At 45.7% G+C, this 13,959-nt stretch overlaps 1 protein-coding gene across 1 annotated transcript; it reads left to right on the top strand.

Moving 5' to 3' along the window:
• Positions 1-2,073: 2,073 nt before the first annotated feature.
• On the top strand, positions 2,074-3,092 carry SERLADRAFT_431948 (uncharacterized protein; the record flags this gene model as incomplete). Its single annotated transcript, XM_007312230.1, has 3 exons — positions 2,074-2,253; positions 2,362-2,916; positions 2,955-3,092. 3 exons carry the CDS (start codon positions 2,074-2,076, stop codon positions 3,090-3,092), a joined length of 873 nt encoding a protein of 290 aa, XP_007312292.1.
• Between the last annotated feature and the right edge of the window lie 10,867 nt (positions 3,093-13,959).

Raw genomic sequence — 13,959 nt, 5'->3', positions numbered from 1 at the left:
TGCCTTTTCTGAGAATTGGTTCCACATCCTGATTTGCCTCTCTGTATATACTACATGACTGGTGTGACAACACCAACAAGACACAGTCTTGGGGCACTGGAGCACAACAAAAACAACACTCAAGAGAGTAATGAGAAGGAGGGATTTCCCCTCAAGGTGCGACCGGGTTAGTTGTTGGTAGACAACAGGAGGACTTGCTGAGTCCTTCCCCATGTATTACTCCTGTATATATACTAAAATACATGAGGTACTGTACAATTGTAACTAAAGTTTAAAGTCCGATGTTTAGCATGTGACCAGTCACATGGTGAGCCTAGACACTGGTCAGGTGATGTGTCACATGACTGGTCATGTGACTATGAAAAGTCCGAAAATGTAAAGTAAAGTAAATGGTCATGTGACTGGCCATGTGACTTGGAAAAAGTAAAAGTAAAAGTATGAAAAGAGAAGTGTAAGTGGGTACTGGTACATCAATTGTAACAGTGGTTCCAGTTCAAGTTCTGTGGTGAATACTGCCAGGGCAGGAGCTCATCCCATAGATTTGTCACATTCAAATTGTCCACACTGCTGGAATAGGTAGTATTCTGGCTTGCCACCCAGGAAAAGGTTCCTGTTGAGGGATATGATTGTTGGTGTGTTCACCTTGACCCACGGATAGCACAGAACACAATGACAATCCATAAGTGACCAGTACAAATAAGTTTGAGCGGAAATTTACAGGGTTTGGTGGTAGGTTTGGGCTGTTGTTGAGCAGTTGAAGTAGAAGCTCCAAGTCATGGGTATGTATGTCAAGCACACGGAGCAACACCTCAGTACCAGATAAGGATAATTTCATGGCTTGGTAGTTGGCAGTTGGCAGTATATTGCAGAAAGGTCCTCAATTCCACGAAATGATTCCCATATTGCAAGAGGACAATGAGAAGTTGCAGGACATGGGTAAGATAGCTCCAGGATGTAAGTGAACAAACCAGTGCTTGAGCTTGCCACTCAGCAAGACCTCTCCGCTTGCTGCACTAAGTTTATCTCATGATGCCTTGTCTCGCCTTCCCCAGGAATTCTCCACCACCCCTTTCATGTCACACTATGCTCTCCTTGTTACGATAACACAATTTTTGGACCTTTCTTTCATTTTCATTCTCCGCTTTAACCTTGTATACTTTAACCTTCACACATGGTGCCACGCGGCACTTCCCCTTTTGTTCAAAACTCCTCTTTCTCGCGCCGCGTTGCCTTCTTCTTATTTTAGGTACAACTCTCTCACACAGTGGAGCTGGTCATGTAGGCTAGGCCCCATGACATCATCAGCCACTAAACTTTATCAACTGTACAGTACATAAGTACAAACACTCTGTATTAGTATATATACCCCAATAGATCCAGGAGACTCCTCAGCGAGTCCTCCTGTTGTATACCAACAAACTCTCTGCAGCTTAAGGGGTAATCACTCCCTCATCACTACCTTTATAGTGTGTTCTAGTGTGCGCCAGAGTAACTAACTCTTGGTTGTTACATTAGGACTCGCTCTTCTACTCTCTCGCACAATTGTGCAAAAAGTCCCACTGGGCACCCGGACTCCAGGGTGAAGGAGATTTGGTTATTGGTTAGGAATATCCCGCATAGCAGATAGGTGCACTCTTCACAACGGCCTTGTAGTGCTTTGGGAGAAGAACCAAAACCTTTGATACGTGGCCCCCAGCGTTAAGGGGAGTACTATAGCTCAACAGTTGGTGTGGAACCTCTGTTGGTAAGATTTTAGAATACAAAACTTCTTCTTGAAATACCTCTGACCGGGCCGGGCACTTGCCTCCGCCAGTCTGGAGAAGGGTTGACAGCTTAACAAGCGGACCACCCCCCTGACAACCGTTCGGACCAGGGTTTATTACGAATAACTTTTATATAAACTTTCAAATACTATAGTGTGGGTAGTCGGAGATTGAGATCCGATACTCAGCTGGGAAGGGGTAGATCCGCAGATAGGAAGCGGGGACCCCCAGTTACATTTTTCTTATTACTTTACAAAGAGAACAAGTTGACGTGTTGTCGCAACCAGATATCAATGCCCTGCTGCACAACATGCGTGCGCAGATTCAGGCGTTGACCACTCAACTTGCCGAGCTGCAGGCAAACCCCCCTGCGGCAACCCCCTCGGTAGAGAAAAAGTTCAACAAGAAAGTTGAAGTCGTCGCTGACCCTGGCACCTTTGAAGGAAACAGAGCGCAATTTGCCGAATGGTGGATCAAACTCCAGATTTGGGTTAAGGCAAACTAGGACACATTTGCCGATGACTTTGAGGTAGCCACTGCAGTGCTATCTCGACTAAAAGGACCTGTGGTGGGTTGATACGCCCAAGTAAGACTTCAGGAGTGCTACACTGCGGGAGTGTGGCCCACCTGGGACGATCTCGAAGTAGAGATCAAAAAATATTTCAAACCGCAAGCTGAGCGCAACTGGGCGCGTCAGCAAATCTGTTCCTTCAAACAAGGCAACATGAGGACGGATGATTTTGTAACCCAGTTCCTGGCCCTCTCCATCCAAGGGGGCCTTGGTTATGAACATGCAGTAGAGCTGCTGGAACGCAATGTGAACCCCCACATTGCAGAACAGCTTTATCTGCAGGATATGAGAAACGAGAACCTCTCTCAAGCAGCAGAGGAGGTTCGAAAAATAGGTAGGGCCATAGAGCTCTACAAAATGCACCAAGGTGGCGAGACCACCAAAAACAACACACCCCAGAGGCGCCCTGGGTCATCAAACCAACATAATCATTCTCACGGGTTCAAGCTGTTCGGGCTGCAACCAGGGCAGGGAGCCCCTATGGATATTGGCGCGGTCCAAGGAGGACAGATGCGCAGATTCAAAGGGAACTGCTATATTTGCGGCCAAGAGGGACACATGTCCCGGGATTGCAGAAACGGGGTGCAGGCTGCCCAACAAAAAATAACCAAGGGCGCCAGGCGCGCCAATTAGAATCCGAAAAACCAGACAATTGGCTCCAGACTCTGGCCGGTCGTTCGTACGATGAAATCTGGGCCTTTTTCTACGATCAGCAGGCTGCTGAAATGAAGGCTCAGGGAAAAGAGTTCGGAGCTTAGGTCACTTGGGTGCCTTTGCTCCTATGAACAACGTAGTAAACCACAACAAGGTGGCCCCTGCTCCGGGGTGTTGCACAAGCAATAAAGGAAAGACGGGGATGGCTCCCCAATTTGTAAATAGATTTCTAAATTTGTCATCTGAAGTATGTACTTATATGAAGCACTGTGAATGTAATATTTATAATACTACCGCTGCACCAGCGTCTCCCTTGGAGTGTGGCCCCGGCGAGACAAACAATAGGGTGCTTGATTCTGGTAAAAATAAAACAGAAAAACATGTAACTTTTGATACCTCTTCTTCTTTGTTGGAGCCACCCTTTCCCAAAATCCCAAGGCATGTGTTGATGCGCACGTATTTATTCCAAAAGGAGATCTGTTTAGATGTTGGTGTGGAAAATCTTGCCCGGGGCATAGTACACCCAACCAGCGCACTGCTTGATTCAGACGCTAACAAAATTTTCATAGATCAGGTCTGGGCGGAGCAAATTGGACTCCCCCTTGTAAAATTAGATGTATCTATTCCCGTCTATAACGTTGACGGTACGCTTAACGCGGGTGGCTGTATCACACACAAATGTTCTTTTGTGGTCGAATACCAAGGACACAGAGAACGAGTCACTGCCAAAGCTACCCAACTAGGGAAGATTAATTTAATCTTAGGCTGGACCTGGCTATTTAAACACAATCCTGAGATCGACTGGCAGACAGGGGTTGTCACATTGTCACATTGCCCTCAGGAGTGTGTAAACTTGGGTAAACCGAATCATGTCCGTCACAATGAGCGTCTTGAGAAGATAAACGCTGGTCACGTTTATGAGCTCAGATCTTTAGAAAAGATTGACAATGACGATGATGAGGTAAAACCCGAAGAAGAGATTAAGAGGCTGGTACCTCCCGAGTACCACGACTTCTGGAAAGTCTTTTCAAAACATAAATCAGAGCACTTCCCAGAGGCTAAGCCTTGGGACCATGTTATAGATTTGAAGGACACCTTCAAACCGAGAAAAGGACACATGATACCACTCTCTGCTCCAGAAAGAGATGAGGTATCAAGTTTCATAGATGAACAGCTTAAGAAGGGTTACATCAGACCTTCTAAAAGCCCTATGACGTCCCCAGTGTTCTTCATTCCTAAAAAGGATGGTAAGAAGCGTATGATTATGGACTATTGTTACGTAAATGAGCACACAGTTAAAAATGCGTATCCACTACCTTTGATCAGTCAGCTAGTAGACAAATTGGCTGGTGCCAAGATCTTGACAAAGATGGATCTCAGATGGGGGTACAATAATGTACAAATCAAAGAAACTGACTCTTGGAAGGCCGCGTTCACGTGCCACCGAGGATCCTTTGAACCCCTTGTTATGTTTTTTGGGTTGACCAACTCACCGGCGACCTTCCAGAACATGATGAACAAGATCTTTGCGGATATGGAAAACTGTGTCGTCATTTACATTGACAATTTGTTAATATTTACAAAGTTGGACGATGAGGCTGAGCATGATAGGACCATGCAAGAAGTCCTTTAACGCTTACAGGAACGGGACCTATTTGTCAAACCTGAAAAATGTAATTTTAAAGTGAAGGAAGTAGACTTCCTTGGTATGATCATAGGCCAGAATGGAATCAGGATGGATCCTGAGAAAGTTCAAGCTATATTGGACTGGCCAGGACCTACTTGCGTCAAAGGAGTTAGGGCCTTCCTTGGCTTAGACAATTTCTACCGAAGGTTTATTGAAAACTTCGCAAAAATCACAAGACTGTTGAACAATCTCACTAAAAAGGACATTGTTTTGCACTGGGGCGCCAAGGAACAAGAAGCTTTCGATAAGCTTAAACAGGTGTTTACAACGGCGCCCATATTAGCATTTCCAGAATTAGACAAAGAGTTCCGGCTAGAAACCGACTCTTCTGATTTTGCTACTGGGGCTGTTCTATTGATTAAATGCCCTGACGATATTTGGAGGCCTTGTGCCTATTTATCGCATAGTTTGTCGCCTACAGAGCGCAACTATCAAATATATGATAAGGAGATGCTGGCCATCATTAGAGCTCTAGAGCACTGGCGGCACTACTTAGAAGGTGCTAGACACCAATTTGAAATTTGGACTGATCATAAGAACCTAGAGTACTTCATGACGGCCCGAGACTTGAACTGAAGACAGGCCCACTACACGGTATACTTGTCAAGGTTTAATTATAAATTAATTCATAAGCCTGGAAGCTCTATGGGGAAAGCGGACACTTTGTCCAGAAGAGAGGATCATGCCAACGGCATTGAAGATGACAACAAAGGTGTTACCTTGATAGACCAATCAAGGGTTGCCAATGTTAGAATTGGACAGGATTCCAATCTTCTGGAAGTCTTCAAGAAAGACATCTCCTTAGAAGAGAAGGCGCACCTTGATGGCAATGAAAACTATTTATGGGAAGACGGGCTTTTCCATTTTAAAGACAAAATCTATGTGCCTGAGTCCGCAAGGATCAAGGCAATAGATAGACATCACAATACTCCAGTGGCTGGGCACCCTGGGTGGCAACAAACAATGGAGTTGATCTCCAGAAATTATATGTGGCCTGGCATGGTCAAAGATGTACAGGAATATGTAAAATCCTGTCTGAAGTGTGCCATGGCTAAGAATTCTCACCAACCGCCGGCCGGTAAACTTATGCCGAATCCAATACCAGCTGGTCCCTGGCAGGATATATCGGTTGACTTTACGATGCATCTGCCCAAATCAAATGGGTATGATTCAGTAATGGTGGTAGTGGATCGCTTCTCCAAAGAAGTGGTATTCATACCCACCAATAAAACCATTACCGCTGCGGGTACAGCAGATTTATTTAAAGATTTTGTATGGTCTATCCATGGGTTACCAGAAACGGTTATCTCCGATAGAGGACCTCAATTTGCTAGCAAATTTACGAAAGAATTATGCCGGATGCTGGGCATCAAACCTAAGTTATCAACGGTGTTCCATCTGCAGACCGATGGACAAACGGAGAGACTCAACCAGGAGTTGAAGCAATACCTCCGTATATTTATTAATGACAGACAGACGGATTGGGCCAAGTGGCTAAAGATAGCCCACTTCTCTTATAATATCAATGATTCCTCCCCCTGTTTGAGCTGTTGCCTCCTCAGCTCGCCAAACGGACATATCATCATGCTTATACTCATTCCCAGGATCCTGCATCCTTTAACGCCAAGTAGTGGTGTTTGTCAAATCATCATAATTTCTATGGCCTTCCTTTCCTTATTTTGCACTACTACAGCAGCAACGCTAATAATGGCAGCAACGTTAAAGTCAACTATGATCTCAATGCACCAAAAAAGGCACCTGATAACCCGAGGCAGGGCCAGGCGCTGGACATTGCCTGGTCTACCTTGTCCACTAAGAATATTGGGTATGGGTATGTGACGGTTTCACAGGCTCTGGGCATGCCACAGACTAGCAGATTAGATATAAAAGACATGTAGCTTGCTCACTTATAGAGTATCTTGCTCTTTCCCCTTGTCAGAACCGTGGCCTCTTTGAAGTACGGAGCTGCAGAGTACAAGGGCGGAGTAATGGAGTGTAGAGGACAAGATGGGAATTGGCTTAGCTTGTGCGCTAGACCCTTCCACAAACCTTGGTCCCTAACTCGTTGGAAGTGGACATAATTGCATATGTCCGAGAGGAAGCAGATTTCAGAACCACTGGAAAAGGCCCAAACGAGTCAGCATTAAATGCCCAAAAGAAAAGGGGAAAAGGAAAACCACAAAAGCAAAAGAAAAAATGTAGCAATCTTAACTGCAAACAAAAGGGCCATACAACTGAAAAATGCTGGAGAAAAGGCGGAGGAAAAGAAGGGCAAGGCCCACATCAACAAAAGAAAAGAGACCAGGCCAATGCAGCCCACGAAATCACTGATGACAAGAACTACGCATTCACATCATTTGAAATGCCCAACATTGCCTCCCACACAAAATCCTCACATGACTCAGATATCATCATAAACTCCGGGGCCATGTTCCACTTCTGCCCCAACAAATCAAAATTCAAATGATTTACTCAAATACAACCGCGCTCTATCAGCATAGCCAATGGAGCTGATCTCCAGGTAACCGGGAAGGGCGACATAGACATCTATCTCCCAAATAAAAATCAACGCACAAAAATAACCCTGAAAGATGCACTATACATACCAAGAATGGCCGTAACACTTATTGCTGTAAGCCAAATCGACAAAGCGGGCTGTACCAAGTTTCTGCAAAAAAACATGCAAACACGGCTTGAACAGAACCAAGATATGTTTCAGCACAATACATGCATAAATGCATGGGCCATATTGCCTTCTCAGCCATCAAAAATATGACGTCCAAGGATATGATCCAGGGCCTAATAGTGACCAAATCACCAGACAACAATTTCTGTGAATCATGCGTCAAAGCAAAAATTACCAGAACACCAGTCCCAAAAGAAACCCTCACATGCGCTACAAAATATGGTGAACGGATCCACACAGATGTAGGGGGACCCATGCAGACCAAATCAATAGGAAATAAATCTTGTTATGTATCATTCACAGATGACTTCTCTCGCAAAACGGCAGTATACTTTCTATCAAAAAAGGACAAAGTATTATCAGTTTTCCAAGAATTTGTACGAAACTTCACTACACAGCACAAAAATGCTAAAATAAAATGGCTGAGATCAGATGGTGGTGGAGAATACATAGGAAAGGAGTTTAAAACCTACCTATCAAAACTCGGTATTCACCACAAAGAGACTATCCACGACACTCCAGAACAAAATGGCGTGGCCAAACGACTCAACTGTACAATAGTTGAAAACACTCGCGCCATGATGTTCGAAGCAAAACTACCAAAACACATATGGGCCGAAGCAATCAATCACGCTGTATGGCTAAAAAACTGACCCCCAACAAAATCCTTCCCTGAAAAAATGCTGTACAAAATGGTGAACAAAAAAAGGATAAACCTATCAAATATACATCAGTTTGGATACACAGTCTACATAAAAAATACTCACTCCCCCAAACTAGAACCCAAAGCTGAGGAGGCCAAATTTGTTGGTTTCAACAACAACAGCAAAGGATTTCAAATATACTGGCCGAGTAAACATTGCATATCAGTCGAGCGAGAAGTTTGCTTCAAACCCGAAAACGATGACTTACCAGGCAATGTTATACTTGAAGGGGAGAACTCTGAAAACAACCACAACAAACAAAACAAAACAAGAACAAACTCACCAAACAAATCAACACTAACCTTATCCGCGAACCAAAAACCAAACCAACCTCAAAACAATCCTGAAGACCCTCCAACCGAACGACAAACTCATAACAGACCACCCCCCAGGTTTACGTGGCATTGAATTGTGGACAAAGAGCAACCATGGTTTGGACAGACAACAAAGAAAGTGAAATGACACAAGATGACAATGATGGAGACAAGGAATTTGCTCTCATCCATCAAGCACTCAAAGTCATTGAGAAACTACACACCTGGGAAATCATTGTCCCACCGCTGAACACCAATATCGTCAAGTCCCATTTTGTCCTCAAGATGAAATAAGACGAACTTGGCAAAGTCTCCTGCTACAAGGTGAGGCTAGTTGCAAATGGCTATGGACAATGTAACAACCAAGAGTTAGTTACTCTGGCGCACACAAGAACACACTATAAGGAAGATGTAGAGGGAGTGGTTACCCCTTAAGCTGCAGAGAGTTTGTTGGTATACAACAGGAGGACTCGCTGAGGAGTCTCCTGGATCTATTGGGGTATATATACTACTACAGGTTGTTTGTACATGTGTACTATACAGTTGATGAAGGCAGTGGCTGATGATGTCATAGGGCCTGGCCCGTATGGCCAGCTCCACTGTGTGAGAGAGTTAAGTCTAAAAGTAAAAGAAAGGCAACGCGGCGCGAGAAAGGGAAATGCTGCGTGGCACTTAAAGTATAAAGTTAAAGCGGAGAATAAAAAGGAAAGGAGATGTCCGGAAATTGTGTTATCGTAACACTACCCCCCTTCTAAGGCTCGACTTCCAGGCGAGACCAAATTCCGGAGGTAGTGGTAAAATTTTCGGGCATAGGTTGAAAGAGGGAATTAAAAAGGTTTGAATCCATGCCTCTAAGCTTCCTGGGAGCTGAGGGATTCCTAGAATAAAATTTGCGAACAGCATCGCGGGAGTTTTCCAGATGGGATTCTGGTTCCCACGTTCTGTCCTCGTCTCCATAGCCTTTCCATAGGACCAGGAACTCTAATTTTCCACGCTTCAAGCGTGCATCTACCACCCGTTCGACTTCGAACTCTTCTTCACCTTCCTGGGTGACTACCACCGGACCGGGCCGGTCTACGCGCTGTCCCGGTAGCGGTCCTTTGTAGGGTTTCACACGGCTAATGTTAACCGTGGGTACCACCCTCATTCGTTTTGGGAGTTCCAGCTCCACCGCATTAGGTTTGACTTCCTTAATCCGGTAAGGGCCAATCCACTTTTTGGTCAGTTTTCTAGACTGCCGGTCTTTTAATTTTAAGTGGTCGGTGTCTAACCAGACCAGGTCGCCGACCTTGTAATCAGGGGCCTTAGAGCGTCTACGCTCTGCCCTGTCTTTCATCTGCTCCGCAGTTTTAAATAGCGCTTTGCGCGTTTCGTCCAAGACAGACTTCATGTCTTTTGCCATGTTCCCAGCAGCCTCGTTTTTGCTTTTGCCAGGTTCTACACCCATTCTGGGGAGGTACAATCTAGTAACCTCGAATGGTGCCTTTCCTGTAGCCGACGACTGTTTAATATTATAAGAAAACTGGGCTATCTTTAGCCACTTGGCCCAATCTGTCTGTCTGTCGTTAATAAATATCCGGAGATACTGTTTCAACTCCTGGTTGAGTCTCTCCGTTTGTCCATCGGTTTGCAGATGGAACGCCGTGGATAATTTAGGTTTGATGCCCAGCATCCGGCACAATTCTTTCGTAAACTCGCTAGCGAATTGCGGTCCTCTATCGGAGATTACCGTTTCTGGTAACCCATGGATGGACCATACGGAATCCTTAAATAGGTCTGCCGTACCGGCGGCGGTGATGGTTTTGTTGGTGGGTATGAATACCACTTCTTTGGAGAAGCGGTCTACTACCACCATTACTGAATCGTACCCGTTTGACTCGGGCAGATCCGTCGTGAAGTCCACCGATATATCCTGCCAGGGGCCAGCTGGTATTGGGTTCGGCATGAGTTTACCGGCCGGCGGTTGATGGGAATTCTTGGCCATGGCGCATCTCAGACAGGATTTTACATATTCCTGTACGTTTTTGACCATGCCCGGCCACATGTAGTTTCTGGAGATCAACTCCATCGTTCATTGCCATCCAGGGTGCCCAGCCACTGGAGTGTCATGATGTCTATCTATTGCCTTGATCCTTGCGGACTCAGGCACATAGATTTTGTTTTTGAAATGAAAGAGCCCGTCTTTCCATAAATAGTTTTCATTGCCGTCAAGGCGTGCCTTTTCCTCTGGGGAGATGTCTTTCCTGAAGACTTCCAGGAGGTCGGAATCTTGCCCGATTCTAACATTGGCAACCCTTGATTGATCTATCAGGGTGACACCTTTGTTGTCATCTTCAATGCCGTTGGCATGATCCTCTCTTCTAGATAAAGCATCCGCTTTCCCCATTGAGCTTCCTGGTTTATGAATTAATTTATAATTAAACCTTGACAAGTACACCGCGTAGCGGGCCTGTCTCTGGTTCAGGTCTCGGGCCGTCATGAAGTACTCTAGGTTCTTATGATCGGTCCAAATTTCGAATTGGTGCCTAGCACCTTCTAAGTAGTGCCGCCAGTGCTCTAAAGCTCTAATGATGGCCAGCATCTCCTTGTCGTATATTTGATAGTTACGCTCTGTAGGCGACAAACTATGCGATAAATAGGCACAAGGCCTCCAAAGATCATCAGGGCATTTGATTGATAGAACAGCCCCAGTGGCGAAGTCAGAAGAGTCGGTTTCTAGCCGGAACTCTTTGTCTAATTCAGGGAATGCCAATATGGGCGCTGTTGTAAATGCCTGTTTAAGCTTATCAAAAGCTTCCTGTTCTTTGGCGCCCCAATGCCAAACAAGGTCCTTTTTGGTGAGATCGTTCAACGGTCTTGTGATTTTTGCGAAGTCTTCAATAAACCTTCGGTAGAAATTACCTAAGCCTAGGAAGGCCCTAACTCCTTTGACGCGAGTAGGTTCTGGCCATTCCAAAATAGCTTGAACTTTCTCAGGGTTCATCCTGATTCCGTTTTGGCCTGTGATCATACCGAGGAAGTCTACTTCCTTCACTTTAAAATTACATTTTTCAGGTTTAACAAATAGGTCCCGTTCCTGTAAGCGTCGAAGGACTTCTTGCACGATCCTGTCATGCTCAGCCTCATCGTCCGACTTTGTAAATATTAATAAATCGTCAATGTAAATGACGACACAGTTTTCCATATCCGCAAAGATCTCGTTCATCATGCTCTGGAAGGTCGCCAGTGAATTGGTCAACCCAAAGAACATAACAAGGGGTTCAAAAGATCCTCGGTGGCACGTGAACGCGGCCTTCCAAGTATCTTCCTCTTTGATTCGTACATTGTTGTACCCCCATCTGAGATCCATCTTTGTCAGGATCTTGGCGCCAGCCAATTTGTCTACTAGCTGACTAATCAAAGGTAGTGGATACGCATTTTTAACCGTGTGCTCATTCACGTAACGATAGTCCATAATCATTCGCTTTTTACCATCCTTTTTAGGAATGAAGAACACTGGGGACGTCATAGGGCTTTTAGAAGGTCTGATGTAACCCTTCCTAAGTTGTTCGTCTATGAAACTAGATACCTCGTCTCTTTCGGGAGCAGAGAGCGGTATCATGTGTCCCTTCCTTGATTTGAAGGTGTCTTTCAAATCTATAGCATGGTCCCAAGGCTTAGCCTCTGGGAAGCGCTCTGATTTGTGTTTTGAAAAGACTTTCCAGAAGTCGTGGTACTCGGGAGGTACCAGCCTCTTAATCTCTTCCTCAGGTTTTACCTCATCATCATCATCGTCGATCTTTTCTAAAGATCTGAGCTCGTAAACGTGACTAGCGTTTAATTTTTCGAGACGCTCATTGTGATGGACATGATTTGGTTTACCCAAGTTTACACATTCCTGGGGACAACGTGACAATGTGACAACCCCTGTCTGCCAGTTGATCTCAGGATTGTGTTTAAATAGCCAGGTCCAGCCTAAGATTAAATTAATCTTCCCTAGTTGGGTAGCCTCGGCAGTGACTCGTTCTCTGTGTCCTTGGTATTCGACCACAAAAGAACATTTGTGTGTGATACAGCCACCCGCGTTAAGCGTACCGTCAACGTTATAGACGGGAATAGATGTTTCTAATTTTACAAGGGGGAGTCCAATTTGCTCCGCCCAGACCTGATCTATGAAGATCCCGTTAGCGCCTGAATCAAGCAGTGCGCTCGTTGAGTGTACTTTGCCCCTGGCAAGGTTTTCCACGCCAACGTCTAAACGGATCTCCTTTTGGAATAAATACGTGCGCATCAACACACGCCTTGGGATTTCGGGAAAGGGTGGCTCCGAAGAAGAAGAAGAAGAAGAAGAAGAAGGAATCTTGAATGACACATGTTTTTCTATTTTTGTTTTACCAGAATCAAGCACCCTAGTGTTTGTCTCGCCGGGGCCACGCTCCAAGGGAGACGCTGGTGCAGCGGTAGTATCATAAATATTGCAGTTACATTTCTTCATACAAGTACATACTTCTGATAACAAATTTAAAAACTTATTTACAAATTGGGGAGCCATCCCCGTCATTCCGTTATTGCTCGTGCAACACCCCGGAGCAGGGGCCACTTTGTTGTGGTTTACTTCATTTTTACCAGGAGCTAAGGCACCCAAGTGACCTAAGCCCCGAATTCTTTTCCCTGAGCCTTCATTTCGTTGACCTGTTGGTCATAGAAGAAGGCCCGGATTTCGTCGTAAGAACGACCGGCCAAAGAGTTGAGCCGATCGTCCGGCTTCTCGATTTCTAGTTGGCGCGCCTGGCGCCCTTGATTATTTTTTTGTTGAGCAGCCTGCGCCCCGTTTCTACAGTCTCGGGACATGTGTCCCTCTTGGCCGCAGTTGTAACAGTTGCCCTTGAATCTGCGCATTTGTCCGCCTTGGACCGCGCCAATATCCATAGAAGCACCCTGTCCTGGCTGCAGCCCGAACGGCTTGAACCCGTGAGAGTGATTATGATGTTGGTTTGATGACCCAGGGCGCCTCTGGGGTATGTTGTTTTGTTTGGTGGACCCGCCACCTTGGTGCATGGTGTAGAGCTCTATGGCTCTACCGACTCGTCGTACTTCCTCAGCCGCCAGGGCCAAGTTGTCACTTCGTGTATCCTGCAGATAGATCTGTTCGGCAATGCGAGGGTTCACATTGCGTTCTAGCAGTTCCACTGCGTGTTCATTGCCAAGACCCCCTTGGATTGAGAGGGCCAGGAACCGGGTTACGAAATCATCCGTCCTCATGTTTCCTTGTTTGAAGGAACGGATTTGCTGACGCGCCCAGTCACGCTCAGCTTGCGGTTTGAAATATTTTTCGATCTCTGTTTTGAGATCGTCCCAGGTGGGCCACACACCCGCAGTGTAGCATTCCTGGAGTCTTACTTGGGCGTATCGACCCGCCACAGGTCCTTTTAGGCGAGATAGCACCGCAGTGGCTACCTCAAAATCGTCGGCGAAAGCGTCCCAGTTCGCCTTGACCCAAATCTGGAGCTTGATCCACCATTCGGCAAATCGCGCTCTGTCTCCTTCGAAGGCGCCAGGGTCAGCGACGACTTCGACTTTCTTATTAAACTTTTTCTCTAC

This window comes from Serpula lacrymans (genome assembly GCF_000218685.1).
Source record: "Serpula lacrymans var. lacrymans S7.9 unplaced genomic scaffold SERLAscaffold_1, whole genome shotgun sequence".
Taxonomy (NCBI): domain Eukaryota; kingdom Fungi; phylum Basidiomycota; class Agaricomycetes; order Boletales; family Serpulaceae; genus Serpula; species Serpula lacrymans.
This window is presented reverse-complemented; position numbering and strand designations above follow the sequence as displayed.